The following is a 25,802-nucleotide window of genomic DNA, read 5'->3' as shown; positions in this document are numbered from 1 at the left end:
TGAATAAGACTCTTATTACTTCTTACCTGGACTATTGAAAAAAAAAATTCCGTATTCCAATAAAGAAAGAATTCCAAATTCTTCCACAATCTCCTTCACTCTACTGCCCTTACATATTCTTTTACCTCAATGAATTTTTCCATGTCAGTCCTTTATTCCAAACTTTCAGTGGCTTTATTGCCTACTGGGTCAAGTTTGAATTCCTTGTCCTGACATTCAAGACCCTCCACTATCTGCTACCTTACCTTTCTCATACCATTCCCTTCCAAGTAGTTTTTTTCTTTTTCTTTTTTGAAGGGGGAGGTGAAATCTGGAACTATGATTTAATCATTTTATGAAACTCCCAGTGTGGAAACTTCTTTGATGATGCAGAAAACAACATGTGCAACTTTTAGAGTTGCCTGGAAGGCCCCAAGAGGCTCAGTCCCTAGTCCTTAGTCACAGAGATAATATTTATCAATTTATCAATTAATTAAGTTCAACACTGTGGTCATAAATACATAAATGAAATAGCCCCTGCCCTCAAGGACATTACTTTCTATCGTTAGAGGCAGGGCTTACACCTAGATCTTCTTAATTCCAAGGCAGGTCCTTTATTAATTACACCTTGGTATTTTTCTACACTCCTACCTGATTGCACATCTCCCTGTCTGTCCCAACCCCTAGTCCAAAAACCTTTTCCTCCTACTGAATTCCTACTTATATCATTTAATGCCCAACTCAAATGCTACTTCATAGATTACATTATTGCACTTAAATAATAAAATAAATGATAATAATAATAATAACATTTTATGGAACTTTATGATTTTCAAAATGTTTTGCAAACATTTTTTTTCATTCCTCACAACCTCCTTTTGTGGTAGGTAGTCATTATTCTTTTTTTTTTTTTTTTTTTTTTTTTTTTGGTAATGGGTGTGAAAACAGTTGGGATTAAGTGACTTGCCCATGATCAAACAATGAGTATCTGAGGCAAGATTTGACTTCAGGTTCTCCTGACTCCAGGACTGGTGTTCCACCCACTATGTCATCTAGATGTTCACCTCTCGTTAACCTTTTACAGATGTGGAAACTGAATCTCACTTTGTAGGATTTGCCCATGGTCATATGCAAGTAAATATATGTGGATTCACTCTCACTTCTCATTTCCTTCCAAGTCCAGGGGTCTTTCCCCTATATGACAATACCGTTTTTGTAATGCATTTATGTTTTATTATATATAACAATTATTTCTAGTATATCATTATTCTATTACATTGTAAGCTGTAGGTAGCAATTGTGGCTGATGTAAACCCTAAATCCTCGATACTCCAAACATAGCACTGGTTTAGTGAATGTTCATTGAATTCTATTTTCCTTGCTTCTTTTTTCTCTCCAAAGCAATTTCCCAATGACTTTGTGAGGAGGCTGCTCCAAAGAGATGGGATTTATGGGGTTCCTTTTGAAGGAAGAAAACCTTGATCTACCCTCATTTCCTGGTGAAAGTGACAAACCCCAATTTCAATACCAATGATGGACAGCACCAGGAGGAAAGTTTGACGCAGGGCTAAAACGGGGTTAATTAATCAGCTTCTCTGAAGACTGATTATTATCAGCACTTCCCCAGAAATGAGTTTTTTCTTGGTGTCCAGGCATAGATTGTCTAATAAAGGAAAGTAGGCATGAAGGTTTGAGTACATAGAGGAAAGTAGATTGTCAATGTATCACCCCTCTCCATTAGACTTCACCAAGACCTATCTGTATTGGAGAATGATAAAATGGATTGAAGTGACTCATGTTTCTGATCCTGGGTTTTGCTTGATAACAATGGGTTCAGTTTAATGAGAAATTCAAACCCACAAAGAGGACTTGTGTTTCTCTAAATGACTTTTCTGGTTTCAAATTGGAGATTCGTATTACTTGGCTTCTCCTTGAAAAGTACATTACCTAACTCAACCCAATACAATTCAAGAATGCCAAAGTTGGAATGAACACTAGAGATCCTCTATTGCACCCTCTTCAATTCATCCCCATTACTTCCTCTTCCAGAACTAGGGAAAATAGGATCCTGGGAGTGAATTAACTGGTTCAACATTAATCAGTAACTAAATGACATAACCAGGATTTTAGTGTAGGCTTTCTGCTCCAAATACAGACATCCTCATAGTGTTCCTTTCAACAGGGGTGAAGGAAAGAGAGTAAGCATTTGTAGAATGTCTACTATATACAAGGTATTGTACCAAGTACTTCTTTTTAACAAATATTAGCTAACAGCATTTGAATCAAATAACCAGAGTGACCCAAGCTGAGGTTTAGTTCATCTTTCCATCTTGCATTGTGTCAAGTACCTCCTTTTCTTTTGTCTTTTCTTTTTTATCATCCTTTTTCTTTCTTTCCTTCCTTTTCCACTTCCTTCCTTCATTCCTCTCTCTCTCTCTTCCTTCCTTTCTTTCATAAATATTATCTCATTTGATAATAGCAGATGAATCAGATAATAGAACAGACCCAAGCAGAAGTTTAGCTCATCTTTCTACATGCAAGAAGCATAATAACTGGGAATATTCTCCTTCTGGGTGGAGCAATTTTTTTTAAGTTCTCAAAATGCTTATTATTTTGGAAGTGGAGGGTGGGAAACCCCCAAATTCTTTTGTGGAACTTCCATCAAGTTTTCTTAGCAATCTGAAAGATCGCTTCATCCCTAGTTGAGATTTTTCTCCCATTTCTATAGAAGTCCTTTTATAGCCACATAGAGCTTTAAGGTTTGTAAAGTGTCATCCTATTAGATCTTCACAATCCTCAAGACAGTATGGGAGACATCACTTCAACAAGACTTGAAGTTTCAGGTTGATTATCTATCTAGATCTACATGGGGAGACTGATTGTCCAGGTGCCTTCTTAGCTTCCTTGGGCACAAAAAGTTAAAGGGCTGTGAGGGAATAGCCATTGATATAATACCTTCTATGTGCTGGGCATTATGCTGTGTTGTTGCTTTTATAAATATCTCATTTTTATCATCACATCAACTTTGGGAGGTTATTATTCCTATTTTACAGATGAGGAAACTGAGGCTAAAAGGTTAATGATTTGTTCAGGATCACATAGTTGAGCAAGTATCTGCAGCAGGTGAACTGGGTCTCTGTTTCCTCCTTTGTAAAGTGGGGGTGGGGAGAGGCTGGAAGATATGATCTCTAAAGTATCTTTCACCTCTTAATCTAAGACCCTACAATCCCATGGATACTTGATAATTACACAAGGGAGGGTATCCTTCAAATAGTGAAATTGAAGCCCAGAGGGAAAACTGGCCTGCCTAAAGTTATATAGCTACTCAGTAGTGAAGTTAGAATTAGAACTTCTCTCTCTCTCTCTCTCTCTCTCTCTCTCTCTCTCTCTCTCTCTCTCTCTCATTTGGGGTAAGTGACTTGATTTGCCCTGGGACATACAACTAGTAAGTTATAAATCAGTTCTGCTTTTCATTCCCTTCTACTGGGTATCTGAACGCTAAGGGTTTTGAGCACCTGTTTCATTAATGGCTTTATTTTTTTGAGTAGGCAAACTAGGCCATTATTTCTTGTCTAGCCTTAAATTACTGGATAGTATTGCCTCAGACAAACTGAGATCTAGGAAAGACTTTCGTTTAAAAAGACCAGTGTTTACCACATCTGGGATCATCTCCAGGCCTCCTGACCCAATGACTCTGGAGGAGAGAGTGAGACTGATGACTCCTTTTCACTTGCAATTCACTTGCAAGTCAAGACATCATGCTCCTAATATTATTGGTCCTCTTGGATTAAAAAGAGCAAAGAACACTACCAACAGCTAACATTTGTATAGCCTCTTCCAAGTTTATAAAGCATTTTCCTTGCTAGAATATTATAAAATTAGTAGTGTGAATATGATTATTCCATTTCACATAGGTGAAGTGACTTGCTGGTGGTCACAGTCTAATAAATATTGGAACTGAGATCTCAATCTATTGAACCTATTACAGTTTTCTAATGAGAAACTCAGTTCTTCCACATTACCCAGTTTTGCAAGGGGGTCTCAAAAACTTACTAAATTCCACTTATATTTTGGGATGTCCTGAATATGTCTTATCTACTTACTAGAGTGAGTAAAATCATTGAGAATAGAGACTGTATCTTATCTAAACTTTATAGTTCCCTAATACAAAAACATAGTGTTTATATAGTAGGTACTTAAAAATATTCAAATTGAATTGGAATGAGAACACCATAAATACTTATTAATAACATAACAGCTGATATTTATGAAATACTTTTAAATTTGTAAAATGCATTGCATACATTATCTCATTTCAAACCCACATCAACCTTGTGAAGTAAGTACTGAAGGCGAGATTGTTCCTATATTACAGATGAGAAAATTAAGGCCAATAGAAGTTAAGTGTTATGTGAGCCAACAGAGATAATTAAGTAGGAACCAGGTTGGTTGTCTCACTGCCCTGAGATGCAATGGTTTGAAAGGATCAGGTGAAAAACTCCCTTAGAGTTTTTATGGGGTTTTTTTTTGGTTCAATGTTGGCTTTTCCTTTTGGTCACATCTCTCCTTCCCCAAGCCCACTGGGCTTTTCCTTCCAGTCTGAGTTTAAAGCCTAGCTTGTCCCTTGTGGAAACTGTCTCTCTCTTCTCAAGCTAAACCTCTGAGGATGGAAACTTTTGCTCTAAAGTCCCCTTCCCCGCCTCCCTTCCCCACCAATGCAACCCTGTCCTTACTCATTCTTCTTCCTCTTTCTCCTCTGGCACAAGCCAGAGGTAACTTTAGCCAAGACATTTTACTTCAGAGGTTCCCAAACCCCTTGCTTTACCCAACCAAGAAGTATTTTAAAGGGAGGGTTTAATGGGAGAAAAAGTCATCCTTGCTCCACTCCCTTCAGTTGCTAGTCCCCAAGATCCCTGTTCTGACACACGAATTTGACTGTAGACACAGGGACGTGTCAGTTAACGTGTTTTGTACTCTCCTCCCCCTCCCAAACCATGCCCGCCAGAGCATCTCCATCTGTCAGGGCTTCTCATGGACTAGGGATCTCTAAGGCAGATGAGGTAGATTCTGATTGTGCAGAAGAGTGAGCTTATACTACTGTTTGTCTGCTGCCCCCAGCATGACGTCCATGGGCCTCTTCCATTCTGGCCCAACATCAAAGATAGTGTTTGAGGTTGAGTGAGAATCTCCTGTTACTCAGGAGTAACCCAAATCACTCATTGGTGTGTACACTGGAGATCAGAGGCAAGGTTATCAGATCTGTATGCAAGATCCCTGAGGGAGTGGGAGCTTTGGGGAAGTTCAGAAGAGGGTGGTCTATTGGATTGCTCCATTCACTTGTTAGATCACTAGAGCAGTTGACCAAACTCAGGAGGCTCCACTCCTCTGTTGGCTTGATCCACTGCCTGGGGGAAGCCCCAGGGACCCCAAGGCTCTGGCCTGGTGAGCTCTGCTTTAGATAGCCCTTGGTCTGGGTCACAGGGGGCCAAGTTGATTCCACATCCCTGTGGGCCCTGCATTTGTATCCTGGGCTGTCTGTGGGGGAAGAGGCCTCCCCGAGACTAGCAGACCCCTCTTGGTTTTGTTCTGGGCATCTGGACTGCTGCAGGTAGCCCTGGAAGACCACACTGGCCCCAGCCTCTTCCTCACACAGCTTGGGGTTGGAACTGCTCCCTTCCAGAGCTGTGGAGACCCTCTTGTATTGGAGACCCTGAGAGGAGCCCAGGGAGGCTGCTGTGGAACTCTGGGACAGGCCACTGTCTTCCTGGTGCTGGTTCCCCCTCCCTGGCTGCTTCCACTCCTGTCCTGACTGTGGATTCAAGGTGTGCAGGTAAATTCCACTGTCCTCACTGCCAGTGTTGAGGTTGTTCTTTGACTGCTGGGGGCCACTCTCCCCCGGGGTCCCACCTGCCGAGGAATCCAGGACAGGGAGGAGGAATTGGGGATCCTCGCTCTGCAGGGACTGTTTGGTGCTACTGAAGCCGCTGTCTGTGCTGCTATGGAGCTCCGAGTTCTTCAATTCTGGGGATACCTTGGGGAAGCTTGCTTCATCAAGGTGGTGGATGACGTCATGCTTCACTTTGAAGGATTCTTTGCTCAGGATGCCAGAGTATTTTTGTTTGGCAAGGGAGGCCTAGGGAGGAATGGGACAGTGAAGAATGAGGAAGAAGTCAAACAAAAAGGAGAAGTTTTGTTCCAGTTGGCTACGAGTCAGCTAACCTTTATATAGCTGTATATAAAAGTGGGCTGTATTGGGCCTAATGAAGAACAACCTCAGTCTGTTTTTCATTTTTCTAACCAAGGAAGAAAGAACCCAGGATCTGGAGTTGGAAAACCTGGCTGGCATTCTTGTCCTGAAATTTCATAATTGTGAAGTCTTGGCCAAACCATTTAATTCTCTAGGCCCCCTGTTCCCTCAACTGAAAAATGAGGGAGTAGGACTAGATGATCTCTAAGTGTCCTTTCAGTTTGAAATTCTATGAAAGGGGTTAAAAAGAATGGATCTATACTATAACATGAGGCAATTAGATGAGACCAAGGAAAGAACTTTTCTAATCTTCTAACAATGTCTATTCTGATGTCAGACCAAGCAGGAACCTTAGTGGAATTGCTGAGATTTGAACTTGGGGATCTTTGGAGTTGAAGTCTCTTCTTCTTGCTTTACATATCACGCTGCCCCAATGCTATTCACTAATCTCTACCACTGAGTTTAGGGAATTCAATCTGCCCAAACTCAGGGGGAAGAAGCTCTAGTAGTCTGGGACACACCAAGTTCATTATCTCATTTCCTCCTTCTTAGTTCCCTTGTTGAGAGAAAATGAGCTTTTCTCCCCAAATCATTTTCAATTTCTCCTTTTCATCCTCTGGTCAGAGACTTGACAAACCCCCAGCATCTCTTCAATTCCCTCCAGGTTTAAGTCTACAGGATCCTCCTCCAGCCCGTCTGCTCCATAGTAAGCACCCTTTTCCCTCAATGACTTTTGTTTTGCTTTCTGCAAGGCAGAAAGGGGCTTGCCCAAGGTCACACAGGTAATTATTAAGAGTCTGAGGCCGAATTTGAACTCAGGCCCTCCTGACTTTAGGACCAGTGCTCTATCACTGTGTGACCTAGCTGAGAGTTTCTAGGGAATAGGGATTATTTCATTCTTTGTAATAGTTTCAGCAGTACCTGATGCATAATTGTTATTTCATAAATACTTATTGAGAGTTGGCCTTGAAGTAAGGAAGACCTTTTTCTAATAGGGTCTCTAATATAAACTGGCTATGACTTATAAAATTGCCTAGGATAGTGAAAATTGTCCAAAGACAATAAATTGTGGAACAGCTGATGACCTGCTTTAGTAGAGGGATCAGGAGTTTCCAAACCATTGCACAAGAATGAACTGTTCCTCCCCGCAAAAAACATTCTAACCCCAAAATCAACAGTCAGGGTAGAACTTGGTAAGGGGGGGTTGGAGTAGCCATTTTTTACTGTTAATTAAGGCACAGAAAGTGGCCAGGTTTCCTCACACGATGTTGCTTAATTCTCAAAAGCTGAACTTCAATAAAAATGCAATTCAAAGCATAATCTCAGTAGCTTCTCAGTATTTGGGGGATATGATGAAATTTTTAGTGGTATTTAGTAAACCTTCTCTCTTCCTCATGGTTCTTCCTCATTTCCCACTCACTCCCACCTTCTGTTGAAACAAAAAGACTTGTCTCTTAAGATTTCTGTTCTCTAACTCTATTGAAAGTCCTAGAGACTAAACAGCTTAAATAACCTTGAATCCTCCCAAGTTTGCTGGCAGCTCTGGAATGACCAGGAGGAGAAGGCCAGTGTAGTCCTCCTACAGTCATCAGAAGTAGAATCTGGCTTACCAGGACTTCAGGTGGCTTCTTGGGTTTTCTTATGTAGAACTGAATCCTCAGGTAGACAGCAACAAGGAAGACCATCAGAAGGGAGGCAAAGAAGACACAGATGGTAGTCACTGTGATAACTAAAGCAAGACCCAGATAGGTTAATTTTCTTGTAGGGCGGGACACTTCATGTAAACTACTGGCACTTCAAGGCTTTATAGGCAAACATCACCCAGTACTGATTCTACTATATTCTTTTGATTCTAGAAAACTGCTAGAAACCTAGAGTCTACTGATTCTAGAAAACTTTCTAAAATCTACTGATTACTACAGCCTCTTTCTCCCAAAGTTGGTACTTGTATAATCTTTTCTTGTATAACTCAGCCAGACTTTTATCACTCTCTTACTTCACTATAACATTTAATTTATTTATTTAGGTTTTTGCAAGGCATTGAGGTTAAGTGACTTGCCCAAGGTCACACAGCTAGGTAATTATTAAGTGTCTGAGGCTGGATTTGAACTCATGCCCTCCTGACTCCAGGGCTGGTTCTCTGTCCACTGCATCACCTAGCTGCTCCTGCTATAGCACTTTAACACAAAAACTGCATTATTATAAATGGTCTGTGCTTAGAGAAATAAGTCTTTTATGTTCTTCTCCCCCACCCCCACTTTCCAATATTTAGTTCAAGGGGAAATGAATCCTGGTGGCTCCATCAGCAACTTCATCAGAGTGCAAGTAGATGGCCCAGAAGATAGAGTGCTAGATTTGGAGTCAGTCAGTCATGAGTTCAAATACAGCCTCAATTCTTTCTAGTTGTCTGTTTCCGGGCAAGTCACTTAATCTCAACCTGCCTCAGTTTCTTCATTTGTGAAATGTGGATAATAATAACACTTCTCAGAGTTGTTGTAAGGATAAAAATGAGATACTATTTGTAAAGTATTTTGCAAAACTTAAAGCACCATGTCCATTTTAACTATATCATCATTTGCTGAAATCAGAGACCCATGCATCTGTACCACATTGCTCATTATCTTGTACACTTATCTTGTACTCTCATTTATTTCCTCTTGTGGCTATGTCTTTTCCTCTCAATAGAGTGCAAGCATATTGATGGCAAGGGATAGACTGCATATCTTTGCTATCCCAGATAGACTTTCCTATGCTAGAGAATCTGACACATGATCAGGAGACACTAAATAAATAGTGACTGGTTCCTTGGCTGATATCATTTTAATGGGGCTTTGTCATAGCCCTGATAAAGGAGACAGTGTAATTCTAGGGAGGGAAGGACGACAAGGAAGAATAAGGCTTAGTAAAGGATATGGTGAAACTGGATGATGGATTAAAAAAAAGGTGACTTTGTTCCTGAGAGCCTACTAGAGGTCAAATCCACAAGCACTGATTAGCATTTATCCAGGCATAGGGTGAGGTTTTGGGGTTAGCTACAAAGGCAAAAATGCCTGCTCTCAGGAGCTTCCAGTCTACTGAGGGAAATAATATGAAGACATCTAAATATATGCAAAACAGTATCAGGTAACTTTTTTTGTTGTTCGTTTTTTGGCAAAGAAGGTAGGAGGAATTGAAGGGCTAGAAATGTGGTTTTGTTGTTCTCTCAAGTCCAACTCTTTATAATCCCATTTGGGGTTTTCTTGGTAAAGATAGAGGAATGGTTGGCCATCTCCTCCAGTTATCATTTTACTGATGAGGAAACTGAGGGAAACAGGGTATCACATGGCTAGTAAGCGTCTGAGGCCAAATTTGAACTCAGGATGTTGGATCTTTCTGATTTTAGGTCTGCACTTAGAAGCCTCGCGTAGGGGATGGCACTTGGACTGAATCCTGAAGGAAAATCTGGATTATAGGGGAGAGAGAAGTGTATTTGAGGCATGGAATAGAGCCTGCAGAAAGGGAACCTGATATGGGGGAATGGAATAGAAAACTTGCAAGAATAGGAAGAAGATTTGTCTGGCTTCACCTGAGAGTATGTGAAAGGGAATCATGTGTAATGAGGCCCAAACAACTCTGGACCAGCTTGTGAAGGGAATGTTCAGAGCAGGGAATGTGAGTTGGCTTACAACACAGAGAAACTGAGTGGTAGTACTGGGATGTCAAATGACACTCCCAATCCAGTGTCCTTCATACAAGCCAGGTTATTTCCTGTAGTATAAACAATTTTTCTATTTGCATTAGGGACCCCTTAGGATAACTTCCCGGTGTAATGGTTAGAGTGCCGGACCTGAGTTCAAATCAGACCTCAGACACTTCCTAGCTGTGTGATCCTGGGCAAGTCATTTTACCTTGTATGCTTCAGTTCCTCATTTGTCAAATGAACTGGGGTTTCAAAACTAAATAGAAGAACTTGAATTTGACCTCAAAAGGAATAGGAAATTCATTGAACAGGAAAGTGAAGGGGCAGGCTCTGGCTTCTGATATCATTTTGTGACCTGAATGGAAGACAAGGGAAAGGGAAGAGCCCTAGATCTCCCCCAATTCAGTATAGTTGGAGTCCTTTTTCAGCATGTTCTCCACCCTCCAGAGTCTGAGACCCGACCTTCACTTACATGGCTTAGTTATGGTGATGCACTCCTTATCCGACCATCTTCCCATGTTATTCTGGGACCTGATAATGGGTTTCACTCTGATGCAAACCTGCCTTGCTTCTGAGACTGCCAAGTTAAATATTTCCTTGTCTTCCTTCTGGGATTCTTGAATGATCTAAAAGAAACTTTGGTTAATAATAGGTTTAGGGACAATCTTTTATTTCAGACTGGTTTCCAATGTATCAATAAAAGCCGTGAACAGATGAATGCAAGTGTTACAGGACCTGAGTTCAATTTCTGGCCCTACTTTTCTATATCATTAGGCAAGGAATTTAGTTTTTATAAAGAAGCTGGACTGGACAACCTCCAAGATCTCTTCCCACTATTAATCTGTAGCATTGGGATGATGACAGGAAAGATGGCACTAGAATCAGATCTAAAGACCCCTCCATGAGGTCAGGCCTCTAGTGGCCAGGAGTTCAGACCACTATTGCTCTCTTTCTTCCATGACCCTGAATTTTCCTCTCCCCTACCCTGTGGTCATAAATAAAATCTCACAAATGGGCAGGGATGACCTCCCTACCTCCAATTGGGGAGTGGGGGGCCCTAGGCCACTGGACAAATGATCTGTTTTCTAGTTCTGCTAGTGTTTTGTCCCACAATGAGGTTTTAAAGACAGGGTTAAGTATTCATAGGCTATAGCCATGCCTCAGGAGTACCATCCCACCTCCATTCTTCTTACTTTTTGATTTTCCAATGTTTTGGTGACATTAATTTCATATTCCCGGAAGTATTTGAAGAGATGTTCATAGGAAAGATTCCCATTGACTTTTGGGGGTCTGGCCGGCAAGATTTCCACCAGGAGAGTGTTGCCAATTAATTGTAGTTTCACCTGGTCTATCCAAAGAATGACTAGAAACAAGTAGACATGGCATTGTTAGGCTAGAAAGTTCAGTGAATCTACCCCATCTCTAAAATTGCACTTACCTAAACTATCAGTATAGTGTCAAGCACACTGTCAATGTCTAATGATAATAATTAATAGTGATAATAATAATAATAATAAAACTAACATTTACATAGCACCTACTACGTGGCAGGCATTTTTTAAGGTGCTTGGCAAACATCATCTCATTTGATTCTTACAACAACCATGGGAGGTAGATTCTATTATTATCCCAATTTTGTAGATGAAGGAACGGAGACAAAAAGAAATTAAGTGATTTGTTCAGGGTCCTACACTTACTAAGTATCCAAGGATGGATTTGAATTCAGGTCTTCTTGACTTTCTAATAAAAGGTTGTTGATTGACTGAGGGTTGGGACAGTGAGTTATCTATATGTTTCTCTCATCTACAAGGTTGTGTAATACATAGAATTCTGGACCTGGAGTCAGGAGGATCTGGGTTCAAATCTGGTCTCAAACATTTTTTAGTTGTGTGACCCTAGACAAGTCACTTAACCTTGCTTGCCTCCATTTCCTTGTCTGTAAAATGATCTGGAGAAGGAAATGACAAACCAGTTCAGTACCTCTACCAAGAAAATCCCAAACAGGTTCATGATGAGTTAGACATGAATAAACAACAACATCACCTACCCCAGTATCTTGAACTTAATAAAAGATTGTAGATTCCTTAAATTCTAGTTGGTTCTGAAATTCTACTGTTAGATATGTGCTTGTTAAAGAAATGAATGAATTCCATTCCTTATTTTAAGAATCTTCAGAAAGATATACTTTAATATCTTCCAGGGAACAAATGGCATGTTATACTTTAACATTCTTTTATATGTCAAGATCATAAAAAAATGCTCCCGTCACCTGTACCCTAACCTCTTGGGGATGGGGGATGACCCTGTAATTTTATTGGCATAGAGTACTGCCAGGTATTTGTGCTGCTTGCACTGTCTTTGTCCCTGAGAAGCTGAATGAATCATCAGTAGGTGTGGGACTTGAACCTGAATCTTGTGGCTTTGTGCTCAGCTCACTATCCACTATATCATACTGCCTCTTGACTTAAAATTTATCTCCCCTCCTTTCTCTTTTTTTTGAAATAACTAATCCTCATTCATTTTTTGAACCTTGAATTATTTTGGCATAATTTTGATGAGCTTTTTCTGAAAGACAGCTTTCTAAGACCCTCCCATCTAACACTTTCCTTGACTGGGGTTTGGGAAAGACTTGGAAACATGGAACAGAAGAAGAGCTTTCAAGTTGGACTTGAGGTTGGAATGTATTTAGGGCAAAGGAAATAAAAGTACCATCATCTTTCGTGAGTCGAGTATCTGTCCTGGTCCAGTTAGACTTCTGGTCACCAGCAACAGCCCGAACACGGGCAAAGTAGGTCTCACTATAAAGGTTCAAGGTTGGCAGGGTCAGATCACAGAAGAGACGTGGAGTTCTGAAGCAGTTGGGGGCAACACACCAGGAGCCTTGAGAATACCTGGGGAGGAAATATTAAAGGACTGTCATGAGGAAGCATGGATTTGGGACTGTGTGATGCTGGCAGGAGATAAGGAACCAGAGGAGGAACCTAATATGGATTAGATGTCTTCCTCAATCTGAGTACTAGCCCCTCAGGTCTTTTCCTTCCTAGAAGGATACTTCATTAGTCTAAGTTCGCCTTCCATGGAATCTTCCCTTGTGGTATCTCTCCCAATTTTTCTGACTTCCAAAACCCACTCCCCCCCCCCCAATCTTGGCTCCTTCAGTTTTGTTCCTCCCTGAGGGGAGGGGGAATCTTTCTAAACCTAGGCCACTTCCCAATAGGAGATTCCCCTAAGACTCATCCTTGTTCACTCCCCACCTCTGGACATTTTCCTTCAGATTGGGGTTCCCCATCTGCAGTGTCTCTCTTGGGGTGGCTCATCAGCTAGGCAAGTCCTATCTGTCTAACTCAATTCAATTTACTAAACATTTATTAAGAACCTATTATCTGCTAAATACTGTAATACTAAGCACTGGAAATAAAAAAAGAAGGAAAAAGTCATTTTCTTCTTGCCTTCAAGGAGCTTACAAGACACCAAAGAGACTACCAGCAGATTGATCCATCAGTAAACAAATATTTATTAAACTATGTGCCAATCAATGGGTTTGGAAGAACTGAAGGACCTCTATCAAGGTAATTCCTCATAATTATTACCTGAATAACATTGTGCAATTATTGTCAACCATTTAGCATGTGCTTGCCTCAAACTGTGTCACAGACTTTTGATTTGATCCTTCAAAGATTCCATAAAGACCTTGATGGCACGGGGTTCATCTTAATGCTCTTCTACCACCATAACAGTGCTAGACAACTGGTGGATCCAAGAGCTTCTCTTCAAATGGTACCATGAAAAGCATTTCTATGACACACTTTAAAGTCTGTCATAGGCTTACAAGATTAAAGTTGGAAGACCATCTAGTTCAACAAGTGGATAAAGTGCAGGACCTGGAGTCAGGAAGGACCTGAATTCAAATCCATTTTTCAGACACTCACTCCCTGGACAAGTTACTAAACCTTTGCCTTAGTTTCCTCAGCTGTAAAATGGGGATGGGTTGCTGTGAAGATAACAGAGATCATTTTTATAAAGCTTAAAACATAAATGCCTTTCCTTTCCCTACATCCCATTTTACAATTCAGGAAACTGAGACTTAGATGGTTAAGTGACTTGAGAGAGGTCGTATAGCTATTGAGGCTTAGTCCCAGGATTTAGAACCCAGATCCTTTGATTTGAATGTGGGTACCCTGATCCCTGTGCATTGTTGTTTCTCTATAAAGCCCTTTCTCACACTAACTCTATAAATTAAAGCAAGTAATATTATAATTAATATGATATACTATATTAATATGATATATTAATTATATCTATTAATTAAATTAAATTATCATGATAGGGAAAATGAGGCACAGCACAATTACTTGGCTTGCTCAGAGTCATCTGACTAGTAAATAGCTGAGGCAGAATTTAAACCCAGGACTCATGTCCAGTTCAGGGCTCTTTGTTCTCAGTGACACTGTGCATTCTGGACTCCTTGTCCTACTTAATAAAGTACATATCCTGGAAGTATGTTATGACCAGAGGGGCCCAGATGATCCCATTACTCCCACTCTCAGGCCTTACCTCATGTATTGCACTTCATAGGAGATGTTAGGGTCAAGATTCTGATTCTGGCCTGGATCCCAGTGGAGGGTGTGGTTGAAAAGGATAGCAGTAAACTGGACATTTCTGGGACTAGGCAGCTGAGTCTCACTGGGAGAGGAAGAGTCAGGAGGCCCAGGAACCGAAGTGGGGCAGGCTGTCACCCCAGAAGCAGCAGCACCTTTTGTTTTAGAAAACCAGAGATACAGATGGGTGTTTCACAGATAAGGAGGTAATAACCAGAAGAGCTGGCCTGTGGCCACTCAGGTGGATGTGGTCCTATTGTGAACACTGCTGCTCAGTCCTCCCAGGATGATGGTATTTTAAAGATAGAAGGGATTTAGGACATTATCTGGCCCTGCTCCCTCAATCATAGATCAGGGCATGCTCAGAGCAGGGATATAAGTTGTCTAACATCACAAAGAAATTAAGTGGCAGTCTGGCAGCACTGGAATTCAATCTGAGGTCTTCCACCACTACACCTGGCTGTGAACTATGATATAAATGGGTTGTGATTTTCTATTTGCATTGAGAACACATTAAAGCAGCTAGATGGTACAATGGAGGGGATAGAGCACTGGTCTTGGAGTCAGGAAGACTTAAGAATCAGACCTCAGACATTTCCTAGTTGTGTGACTCCAAGCAAGTCACTTAATGCTGTTTGCCTCAGTTTCCTCATCTGTAAAATGAACTGGAGAAGGAAATGGCAAACCACTCTAGTAGCTTTACCAGGAAAACCCCAAATGGAGTCATATAGTGTAATGTTTAAAAAGAGACATAATTTCTGAGCAATTTAATAATTTTATTAATAAGATCAATAGATAATTAATGAAAGGATAATCATTTAGCTGTCTCTCTTAGCCCAAAGACAATCATGACAGCAGGCTTTATTGATGCTTCAAAGTAATGAGAAGCTAATAAAGAGATCATGTAATCTTTGGACAGAGAATTTATTTCTCCTCAGGTCACCCATAACCTAGGACAATTTAGTCAAAAGGATGTCTCCACCCAAATTTGAGTAGAACACAATGGGCTTCCCCACTTAGATTGAATTCCTTGTAAAGTTGGGTGGGGTCTGACCAAGATGAGTAGAATTAATATAATTTCATTATTAGTAATGCCCTTAAAGAAACTGACCTTAAAGTCAGTATTTTGGAAGAAGGGGAGAGTTCTGAATCTCCCCAAGATATAGGTTATTAATAATCATTTCTCTCAATAAAGAATTGGATATGACTAAAAATGACTGAACAACAACAACTGGAGACACTTTAGGGAAAATTTAGATTAGGCATTAGAAACAAATTCCTTTCTGTAAAAAACGACGAGGGAGGTGACTAAGTCTCTTTTCCTAGAAGTTTCTAAAGGATAGGCCACAAAGATGGTTTGAGAACCAGTGTGTGGACAAGATACAGGTCTTTCTGAGTCTTATTGAATTGCGAGCTGTTAAGGAATGTTAAGGAGTTCCTTGAATTTGTTTTTTTGTTACCTTATTTTTTTCAGAAACACTGGACCCCAAGCATGCAGGGAGTCCTGAATGTGTCTAGGACAAATCCTTCCCTTTTCCCTAGAGCTGACATAATTTATTGTTTGCATCCCAAACTGGGCTCCCAGTTTGTACTTGGCAGTTGATATGGTACCAGTCAGTCTCCACTAACTAGGCTGACAAACTGCTAGTGCAGCCCAGACCCTTGATAATAAGCAGATCATCAGATCTTCATGGTCCAGCAGTTTGCAGGGGAAAAGAATACAGGTTGTGGCCATCTCCTCTATCCTCCCCTTCAGGAGGGATTTTATTCTTTTCTCACCTTTCCTGAACTTTCCCTCCCTCCCATACCAAGTAAGTCTCTTTAAGTGGAGAATTCTGGTTCCTTCTCTTTGCTTTTTCCTGCTGTTATAAAAATGCAAACTTCTGTATGGATTGTGAACTCTTGGGGTTCCAAATGCATGTTCATTCATTCCTTTTGTATTAAGTCTAGTCTTCCTGTAAGTTTCATGAAGTTGTGATTGCTTATTTTTTTTTTAGTTTTTTTTTAGATTTTTTGCAAGGTAATGGGGTTAAGTGACTTGCCCAAGGTCACACAGGCTGGATTCAAACTCCTGTCCTCCTGATTCCAAGGACAGTGCTCTATCTACTGTACCACTCAGTTGCCTGTGGAGTGGGAGAAAATTTCTTTTTTTCCAAAAATACATTTTGGTAACTATTTTAAAATAATTGGTTTTTCTTTGCAATTCTGTGTATTCCATATTATGCATTTCAAAACATGTATTCTGAGAAGAGGTCCACAGGTTTCACTGCTATGTGAGTCCAAAGCATCAAAAATGTTAAAGACTTCTGATCTAGTCTAACTTTTGCATTTTACAGATGAGGAAACTGAGACCTAGAGGAATCAAATGATTGGATATAAAACTTTTTTTAAACTATATCATTCTATTTCATACATGCTAAATTATTTCCTTTTCAAATTTGTTATTTCTTCATCAGTATTGTAGTCAGCTAGTCATTTTTTCAGTTGTATCTGACTCTTTGGAACTCATTTGGGGTATTCTTGGCAAAGACACTGGAGTAGTTTGCCATTTTCTTCTCCAGCTCACTTGACAGATGAGAGAACTTAGGCAAACAGAGCTAAGTAACCTGCCCAAGGTGACACAGCTAGGAAGTGTCTGAGGCCAGTTTTGAACTTGGGTCTTCCAGACTTCAGGCCCAGCCTTCTATCCATTTGCACCATCTAATTGTCCCCTGTTTCCTTGCTGTCTCTTTTTCCCAGTAAAAGTCAGGGAGCCCTTTACTGTCAGGACCTTGTATCTCTTTCCAACATTCTTGTAGGAGGTTCTGCCTATTGGGGAAACTTATAACCAGAGCATTTCAGAGCTGGAAGAGATCTCTGAGGTCATCTAGTCCAGCTCCTGGCTGAACAAGAACTCCTACTAAAACACCTCTGACAACCAACTTCCACTGAGAGAACTCCAGTGTTAGGGAACTCACTACCTTCCAAGATAGCACATGATATTTTGGGATATCTCTAATACTGAAGTTTTTCCTGATATGAAGCCTAAACTGCCTATGCCATCTGCACTCTATTGGGCCTAGGTTTGCCTCTGGGGGCAAAGAAAGTCTGATTCTTCTCTTTATGATGGCCTTTCAAGAATTTGAAGTCTGCGGTTACTTACCTTCTCTTCTCTACCATAAGCATCTTTGATTCCTTGAACTTATCCTCTTGTGATATAGTCATATAGGAGATATTTACTTATTAGCCTGCGTTGATTTAGGAAAGCTTGCACAATAAGCAAACCTTATTGGCTCAGCTCAGGGCTGGATGTGGGGAATAGACCTTTTGAGACCTTTTCCCCTTGGAGTCTGGGGTTTCATGTGTGAAGCATTCATGGACAAGAGTATGGTCTATGCTTTCTGGGCTGGGCACATGATCTCTAGATCAGGGGCTCTTAGCTTGGGGTCCACAAACTTAAAAAAATATTATTTTGATAACTGTATTTTAATATAATTAATTTCCTTCAAAAGCCTACAACTGAGTTAAGTATTTAAGTGTTATTCTAAGAAGGGATCCATTGACTTCCTCAGATTTGCCAGAGGGTCCATGGCACAATCAAAGTTATGGACAATTATGAGTTGTGCTTGGACATTCTTTTCACCTCGGATATTTATGATGTAATGCAGTATTGCTTTCAGTCACTTTTGAAAATAAATTGTCCCTGTCCTTTTGGATTTCAGTTTTATTCTCCCTCTGACAAAGGAAGACTATTTTGGATGTTTCTTCCCCTCTGACAAGAAATCTGGTTTCTTTTTCTTGATCCCTTTGTAATGTAACTTTCCCTAAGAGTCTCAAGAAGACTCTTTGAATCTCTGAATCTTTGTCTTTAGAGATTGTACTTCCACAGCTGAAAGGTACTTCAGAGGCCCTTTGTTTTATAGATGAGGAAATTAAGGCCTAACAAAGTGATGTGTCTTGAGTTAAGGTCTCACAAGTAGTAAGTTATGAGACAAGATTTGAATTCTTTGTCCTCTGACTCCTGAACCAGAGTTTTTTCCAATGGGCATTTCTCTGAAAATGCCCATCTCTGATCATCTCTGTGTCTCTTTCCCTGTTTCTGCCTCTGTCTCACACACAATGTTATCTGTCTTCCTCTTTTAGTCTGTGACAGTGCCTCAGTGACTTTCTGATTCTTTCTGATACTGATGGTTTTTGATTTTCCAATCTTTGTGACTACAAAATACCCAAACATCAGGACAAAAACGGACTCCAACCAGCCTGACACTATGTAATATGTAAGCTTTGTTAAACCTGATATTTGGTCTGGGAATAAATTGACAGTATCTAGAAGTGCCTGTTGGGGAGAGGGAAAGGGGGTGACATTTTGTAATAAGATAAAATACATGAAATCTTTTCATAAGGATAACCACTCTACAAAATATTTTGATATACATGTTCATTGTTAATGTTTAGAGAGAAAAGTGTCATGAGTATTGCATTCTTCCAGGTAAACCACTTAAGTCAGCTCAGGGGTCACCGGGGTCAGAACAGTTTAGGAAATTATGATCTGGGTGAGTGAGTGAACTTGTATGTTTGTTATGTGGAAATAACCTGCTCATTCTAAACTCTTTTTTCTTCTCTTCAAGGTTTACTAGGCCAAGTTGGAGTCACTCTTAGGGACAAGAGAGTGGTGTGTACTGGGAAGGTAAGGGACTTGTTAACTATAGTCCTTAGCGTACTGAGGCAAAAGGGGAATGGTGAATTTTGAAAGGGTTTGTTCTTCTTCAGGGTAAGCTGGGGGAGGGGAAGAAGAGTCAGGGTTGGGAGTGGGGCTTGAGAGAGAAAAAGGCTGGATCAATGTGAGCTGAATGGAGTGGGGGGAGGCAAAAGTGAATGGGAGGGAATTGAGCGGGAGCAAAGAGGATCCAAATCCAAGACACTGTTAAAGTTACTGACTTCACTTTGTAGTCATAAATTCCATGAAAACCTCATGAGCAAATCTGTTCAGACTTGATGGAGTCCTGGGGTCGCGGTTGGATGTGGGGGTTGAGTGGAGAGGACAAGAGGGCATTTCCCTCTACCTGCTTCCTGAAACCAACTTTTAACCTTTGCCAGTTCCTCCCCTTGGGCTGAAAGACTAAAGGTGCTCACAGTTCAAGCTTCCTCGAAGCTGCGCCCAGGGTTCTCTGGCTGGTTATCGGTCTGGGGCAGCCTTCGAGCCCCCGGGGGTGGCGTGCGGGCCCGGGGCTCCGCGTTGGGTGGGGTGGGAGGGAGGGCGAGCCCTGGCCCAGCAGCTGGGGGTAGGGGGGCGTGGGGCAGCCTTACCCAAGCTGCGGCGGCAGCAGAGGAGGAGCAGTGCGGGCGTCCACGCCACCAGCCAAGGCAGCATCATCCTGGGCTTGACAGCATGGTCCGCAGAGCGCTCGCAGGGAGGGCCGCCGCTCCGGCTGCAGACAGCCGCTTCAGCCTCTTTTTCTCCCGGCTGGGTCGAAACTGAGCTCCAGCAGCATGACGTCCGTCCCGGCGGGCGTGGCCTCTGCTGCTCCGGGCTCGGGGCTGGCAGGGGGCCGGCCCCCCGGAGGCTTCCCCAGCCCCGCCTCGGCCGCCCGCTGCCCCGGGACCAGATGCTGAGTCAGCCCTGGGCGAGGCGGGGGTGGGTGGGCATGGGGGTGGGGGAGAGGAGGAGATGGGGAAGAACGAGGGGTCTACTCCGGGAGCTGGGACTTTTTCAAACTCTCATTTCTATAGATATATTTTGCATCTCCTGGATTCTAACACCACCCTCTCTCTCCTCCTTGCAGTGAAGAATTTTACATAAGGAAAAAAAAAAAGAGGAAGAGGAGAAAAAAATTCCACAGCGATCAACACGAAAATATCTGACGTTAATATACAACGTTCCATCCCCAGGACCACTCCCACCCCTCATCTCCACCCCCCTTCACCCCCACCCCCGACAAAGGAAGAGGATGGAAGGGGGCAGGGCGCGTGGGGTGCTTCTTTATCAGATCTCTTCTTCGGAGCCAAACTGGGCTTTATACTTTCGCAGTATTTAGCCAAACCCCAGACTTCAGAAGACTAAATCCTCCACTTTGGGGTTGGTGGAGAGGTTGCTAGCCGGTGGGGGGAAAGGGAGCTGGTCAACTTGATCAATGGTGATACACCGACTTTTCCTGTAGACTAGACTGGCTCGAGGGAGGGTCCAGACTCAGAAGCTAACCCCACCCTGGCTCTTCCCACTTTCGTTTGTTTCCCTTTCAACCGGGTGAAAAAAAGTTACAGACAGATCCTCTTGCTCAGTATTGGGGTAGGGGATTGCGTTAAAAAATATAGCTGTGAAGATCAAATGAAATAATATTTGTAAAGTGCTTAGAACAACGCCTGCCCTACAGTGGGCTTTAAATAAATGCTAATTTCATGACCCTTTCCGCTTTCCTAAATCAAAGGAGCACTTGGGGCAGGGCAGACAAACTTTCTTGCACAGGAATGAGGTAGGAGATTGCATTTAGAGCATAGTACAGTATAGATTGTTAGTATATTATAAGATATTATAGCTAATGATACAGTAAATTTAAAAACAAAAAAATTTCCAATCACATGTCAAAACAATTTTTAACATTTGTCTTTTAAAATTATGACTTCCAAATTCTCTCCCTCCTCCCCACTCCCACCTCCACACATTGAGAGGCAGCTTGATAGAGGTTACATGTACAGTCATGCAAATCAGATTAACATATTAGTCATGTTGTGAAAGAAAACATAGACTCTCTCCCCCCCCAAAAAAACAAGAACTATTTTAAAAGCAAAAAAAAAAGTATGATTCAATATACATTTAGACTCTATCAGTTCTTTCTCTGGAGAGAGCATTTTTCATCATGAGTCCTTTAGAATTGTCTTGGATTCCTGTATTGCTGAGAATAGCTAAATCATCCATAGATGATAATTAGACAGTACTGCTGTTACTGTGTATTGTGTACTGTGTACAATGTGCACCTCACTTTGCATCAGTTCAGGTAAGTTTTCCAGGTTTTTCTAAAAAGCTTCTTGCTCAGTCATTTCTTACAACACAATATCATTCCATCCCAATCATATAACACAATGCATTCAGCCATTTCCATTTGATGAGCATTCCATTCTTTGTGAGGTGCTAAAATATTTTTCTGTATAGATAGAATAAGTCCTTTTCCTTTTTTTTTAAAAAAAGAACAATGTTTTTATAGATGTTGCCATATCAAATACTAAGCTTTCAAATTATAGATCTAGCCATCAAAATTATGTGAGGATAGGTGGGAGGTACATCTCATTCACTGTAGTCCTGTCTGCCACTGAAGTTTCAGTGAGGTTGCTTTCAATAATCCTATAGAAGATGAGATTACTCTCTAATTCCTCTATTCATTCCAAAAATAGTTATTTTATGCATTGTGCAACAGTTGAACATTGAATATAAAATTTAAAAATAATAGTAGATTAGCTTCTTGTCCCAGAAATTTCTCTTTGAATCTTGATGAAAAACTTGTGAATGAGATAATAATGAGATGAAAACAGTTGGCTTTTCTGTACATACATTATTTCATTTGGTCCTCATAGTAAACCTGTGAAAAAGATAATATATGTTTAATTATAGAGATTGAATGTAGTTATAGCAAAATTAAGTGACTTGACCAAGGTCAATAATAATAATACAGATTTTCTGACTCCAAGAGCAGTCTTTCTTGACTGCATTATAGTTTTCATTACATATATGTGTGGCTTTCTGGACTGATTGAGCATCAACAGCCTTCACCCTCTCTCTGTCTCTGTTTCTCTGTCTCTGTCTTCCTCTGTCTGTCTCTCTCTCATTATGGCCCAGTCACCAAAAATTTGGGAGGGACAGAGATTATACCAAAGTAAGTAAATCAAGGGATTTTGCTGGTTCTGAGTGGGGAAGTGGGGAAGGGGATGACCTTCCCTTGAAAGCAGCATTGGCCAAAGGAGTATATAAGTATGAATATGTGACTGTGCTGAATAGTTTCCTCCCCTCTCCTTTTTATTCTTTCTTGCAAAGGAAGGTTTGCTGAGTGGGCTGGGGAGGCAGGGAGGAGCAGTGAAAAATATGGCCAGGCATGATAAAAGAGCAATAAATTTTTTAAAAAAAGAATAAGTACCATACAAATGTTCACACATCTATAAGAATGAGTCATAGTATACATGTGTATGCATGATATAAAGGGTTGGTCTTACATGAAGATAAAATAATTAGTAATTTATTATATTCCCAAACTGACATTTATTGTGTGATTTTATATCTTCTTTGTGCCTTAGGGTTCTAATATTAGTTTTCTAAATTCCTAAGAAGTCTCACAAGGCAATTGTGAAGATTAAAGAAGAACATTTTGTGAATAGGAAGTAGACCTGTGATTTCATTGACTTAGGATTTCCTGGCTTCTCTTGGAGGTTTCCCTTATGTACCTTCTAGAGGTAGAAGGAATCTCAGATGTCCTCAAATCTACCATCTCATTTTACAGATGAGAAAATTGAGGCTCAGAGAGATAGAGTGCCCAAGATCATACAGTTAGCAGGTGTCTAATTAGATAATCATTGTGCAAAGCATTATATACATTTTTAAAAAGGAGATTTGTGTGTGTATGTGTGTGTGTGTGGTGTGTGGTGTGTGTTTGTGTGTGTGTGTGTGTGTGTGTGTGTGTGTAGCAGTAGCTATGATTTTATTGGTATGAAGAATGCCTTGTTTGAAAACCCCCTTCCATTAAAAGTTACTTGATTGCCTGGTGGTGCTGAGAAGTTAAGTGTTTTGCCCAGAATCTGGCAATTGATATGAGTCAGAGGCATATTTATTGTGCCTCATGGACTTTTCACATGAAAGTGGCAGTTTATTGTTGAAGCACCTTGATGTAATGATAAAGGGCTAACATAGGAGTCTGGTTTTGGATAATGGTCCTGGGTTAAAATCCCATCTCTGACTATTTCTACCTATGTCAATAACCTTGAGCAAGTCACTTAACCCTCCTGAGCCTCTGTTTCCTCATCTGTAAAATGAGGAGATTGGTTGAGATGGAGTCTGAAGTCATTTCTAGCCTATAATTCTATGACCCTAGACAAAATCATTTCCCCTTAGTGAGCTTTCATTTCCTCAACAATAAAATGAAGGGATTTGGATAGTAGACCTTTTCAACTAATGGACCTACTGGGAGTAAGCCTTTGGGTCAGTCTTTGATGCCACCAGGCCTGGTGAGTTTGGGATCTGGCATTTCCTTGGAAATTCCCCTCTTACTAAAACAAAAGATATATCCTCTGTTGCTAGTGTGTGGAACAGCCCAGGACCACTGGTGAGTTCTGAACAGAAAGGAAATAAAACTTAAACGAATGAAGGACTGGAGGATTTGCTGATGTCTAACCTGGATATCTCCTCCTTTTAATTATTTTTCAGTTCCAAGAAAGGTTCCGTCTAACTTTAGCATGTGATTCTAGGAATACCATCCACCAGTTTATTCCTGCCCTTGGTCTCTGAGGCCAATTCATCTGTGTATTGTGAACATGTAGTGTGGAGGAAGAGTGAGATTTGATATGTCTGGAACCCTAGCCTTTCAATGGTCCCATCTAATCTAGGAAGAACCAAGATTCAAGTGAGCTTTAAAGAAGGATGGGAAGCAGCTCAGAGACTGAAAAACAAGTTCTAAATTGAAACGATAAGGTCAGAGCCAAGGATGAACAGAGAGAATAACTGACATTCGTATAGTGTTTCAAGGTTTTCAGAGTACACTCTATATATAAACTCTTAGTTAACCCTTACAATATCTCTGTAAGGTAGGTAATACAGGTGTTATCATCTCTATTTTTTTTTTTTAGATTTTTACAAGGCAAATGGGGTTAAGTGGCTTGCCCAAGGCCACACAGCTAGGCAATTATTAAGTCTCTGAGACTGGATTTGAACCCCGGTACTCCTGACACCAGGGCTGGTGCTCCATCCACTGCGCCACCTAGCCGCACCTATCATCTCTATTTTACAGATAAAGAAACTGAGTTTCAGAGTGACTGACTGACCGAAGGTCACCCTAGTGACTGGCTTTTAAGTCTCAGAGGTGAGATTTGAACCCAGGTCTTCCTGTCTCCACCTTTGGCATGTTCCTGTCAGAATTCTCATGCCAAGACCACCCTTTTCTTTTTACTCTTCTTTTTTACTATTAGTAAATATCCTCAGAGTTAAGGCCAAGAAAGAAAATTGTGCCCTAAGGTAGGCATAACTACAATCCTTTGCAGCTCAGTCTCTGGATGATCTCAGCTATAGTGAAATCCCAGAACTGTTTAACATAGCATCAGGTGGTCTCTGAGCTCAGACAAGCACCTGTGTTCCAGTCATAAAGTCCTGCTATGAATCAAATTTAACTCACTGTTGTTGTTACCCCTCCATTGTCAGGGCTAGTTTACTGTATAATGTATGTGTATATATATAATGTGTTTGTGTATATACACACACACACACACACATATATATATATGTATATATTGTTTAATGTATATATTGAAATTTGTCCACACTAAAGCAGATTTTATATTGGGGGGGAGTCCCCAGCACATATGGGACAAGTTTCCTTTCTCCCACAAAATAAAGAAAGCATTTTGCTTGTAACCACTGTTCTTGTTTTTGGGTTTTGTTCTATTTTATTTTAATCTTAGAGTTAACTGTGGTTTTGATAACCTATGTGAGCTCTCTGGTTGTTGTTATTCTGTTTTAAGAGTTAAAAGCAGTTGCAGAGCTGCTGTTTAGTCATTTGGTCAGGATTGACATTTCTCATGAGGTTAAGCTACCTTCTCAATATTGGGGACAGAAAGAGGATAGTTGGATTATATTCTCTGGGAGTTCAAACATTCAGTCCTTTCTATCAGCACCTGAGATTTTTTAAGGCAGGTTGTGGATTAATTTTGTTTATTTTCATTGTTTTTGGGGAATAATGCCTCCAATGTATGTCTGGATGGAGGAAAGAAGGGCTGGAAAGGGCAGGAAACTGATGTGAGAATGAGGCAATAACCTAGGCTGTTACCATTTATGGACTGACTAGTTGGGGAAGTTCCAGCCCCTTGTGATTGCTATGTCATAGCTACAAATAAAACCCATCGAGAGAGAAACAAAGATGGGGGTTAAGAAAAGAGGTAAAGGAAGAGACTGTGAAGACTCAGCAACTTTCTGACTAATTGAATTGTTGGAGAGAAGGAAGAACAATACCTCTCCTCTCCTCCAACTCTAGCACCAGGGGCAGGTTACAAGGCATGGTCTAGGGTCACAGTGTTGATTCCCTCACAGTCCTCAAGACTTGTTTGGAAGATAGGAATATAGGACAGGGGCATC

General features: G+C 40.9%; 1 protein-coding gene and 1 long non-coding RNA gene across 3 annotated transcripts in view; one reads left to right on the top strand and one right to left on the bottom strand.

Moving 5' to 3' along the window:
• The window catches only part of LOC141507474 (uncharacterized), a 36,258-nt gene extending 15,868 nt beyond the window's left edge, over window positions 1-20,390 (top strand). The window contains exons 2-3 of the long non-coding RNA XR_012474163.1: window positions 19,111-19,169; window positions 20,266-20,390. This is a non-coding gene — a long non-coding RNA (uncharacterized LOC141507474). The remainder of the gene's footprint in view (window positions 1-19,110; window positions 19,170-20,265) is intronic.
• IL10RA (interleukin 10 receptor subunit alpha) lies at window positions 3,323-19,930 on the bottom strand. 2 transcript variants are annotated; one of them, XM_074215147.1, is made up of 7 exons: window positions 19,790-19,914; window positions 14,460-14,658; window positions 12,615-12,796; window positions 11,099-11,268; window positions 10,378-10,531; window positions 7,837-7,955; window positions 3,323-6,112 (listed from the first exon to the last, which is right to left on the bottom strand). In XM_074215147.1, exons 1-7 carry the CDS (start codon window positions 19,854-19,856, stop codon window positions 5,192-5,194), a joined length of 1,812 nt encoding a protein of 603 aa, XP_074071248.1. In that variant the 5' UTR covers window positions 19,857-19,914; the 3' UTR covers window positions 3,323-5,191. The 2 variants fall into 2 exon arrangements, with proteins under 2 accessions (XP_074071248.1, XP_074071249.1); XM_074215148.1 differs by lacking the exons at window positions 10,378-10,531; window positions 11,099-11,268 and having other exon boundaries at window positions 19,790-19,930.
• Window positions 20,391-25,802: the final 5,412 nt, after the last annotated feature.

This window comes from Macrotis lagotis, chromosome 1 (genome assembly GCF_037893015.1).
Source record: "Macrotis lagotis isolate mMagLag1 chromosome 1, bilby.v1.9.chrom.fasta, whole genome shotgun sequence".
Lineage (NCBI taxonomy): Eukaryota > Metazoa > Chordata > Mammalia > Peramelemorphia > Peramelidae > Macrotis > Macrotis lagotis.
Note: the sequence above shows the minus strand (reverse complement) of the source record. Positions and strands in the feature narration are given on the sequence as shown.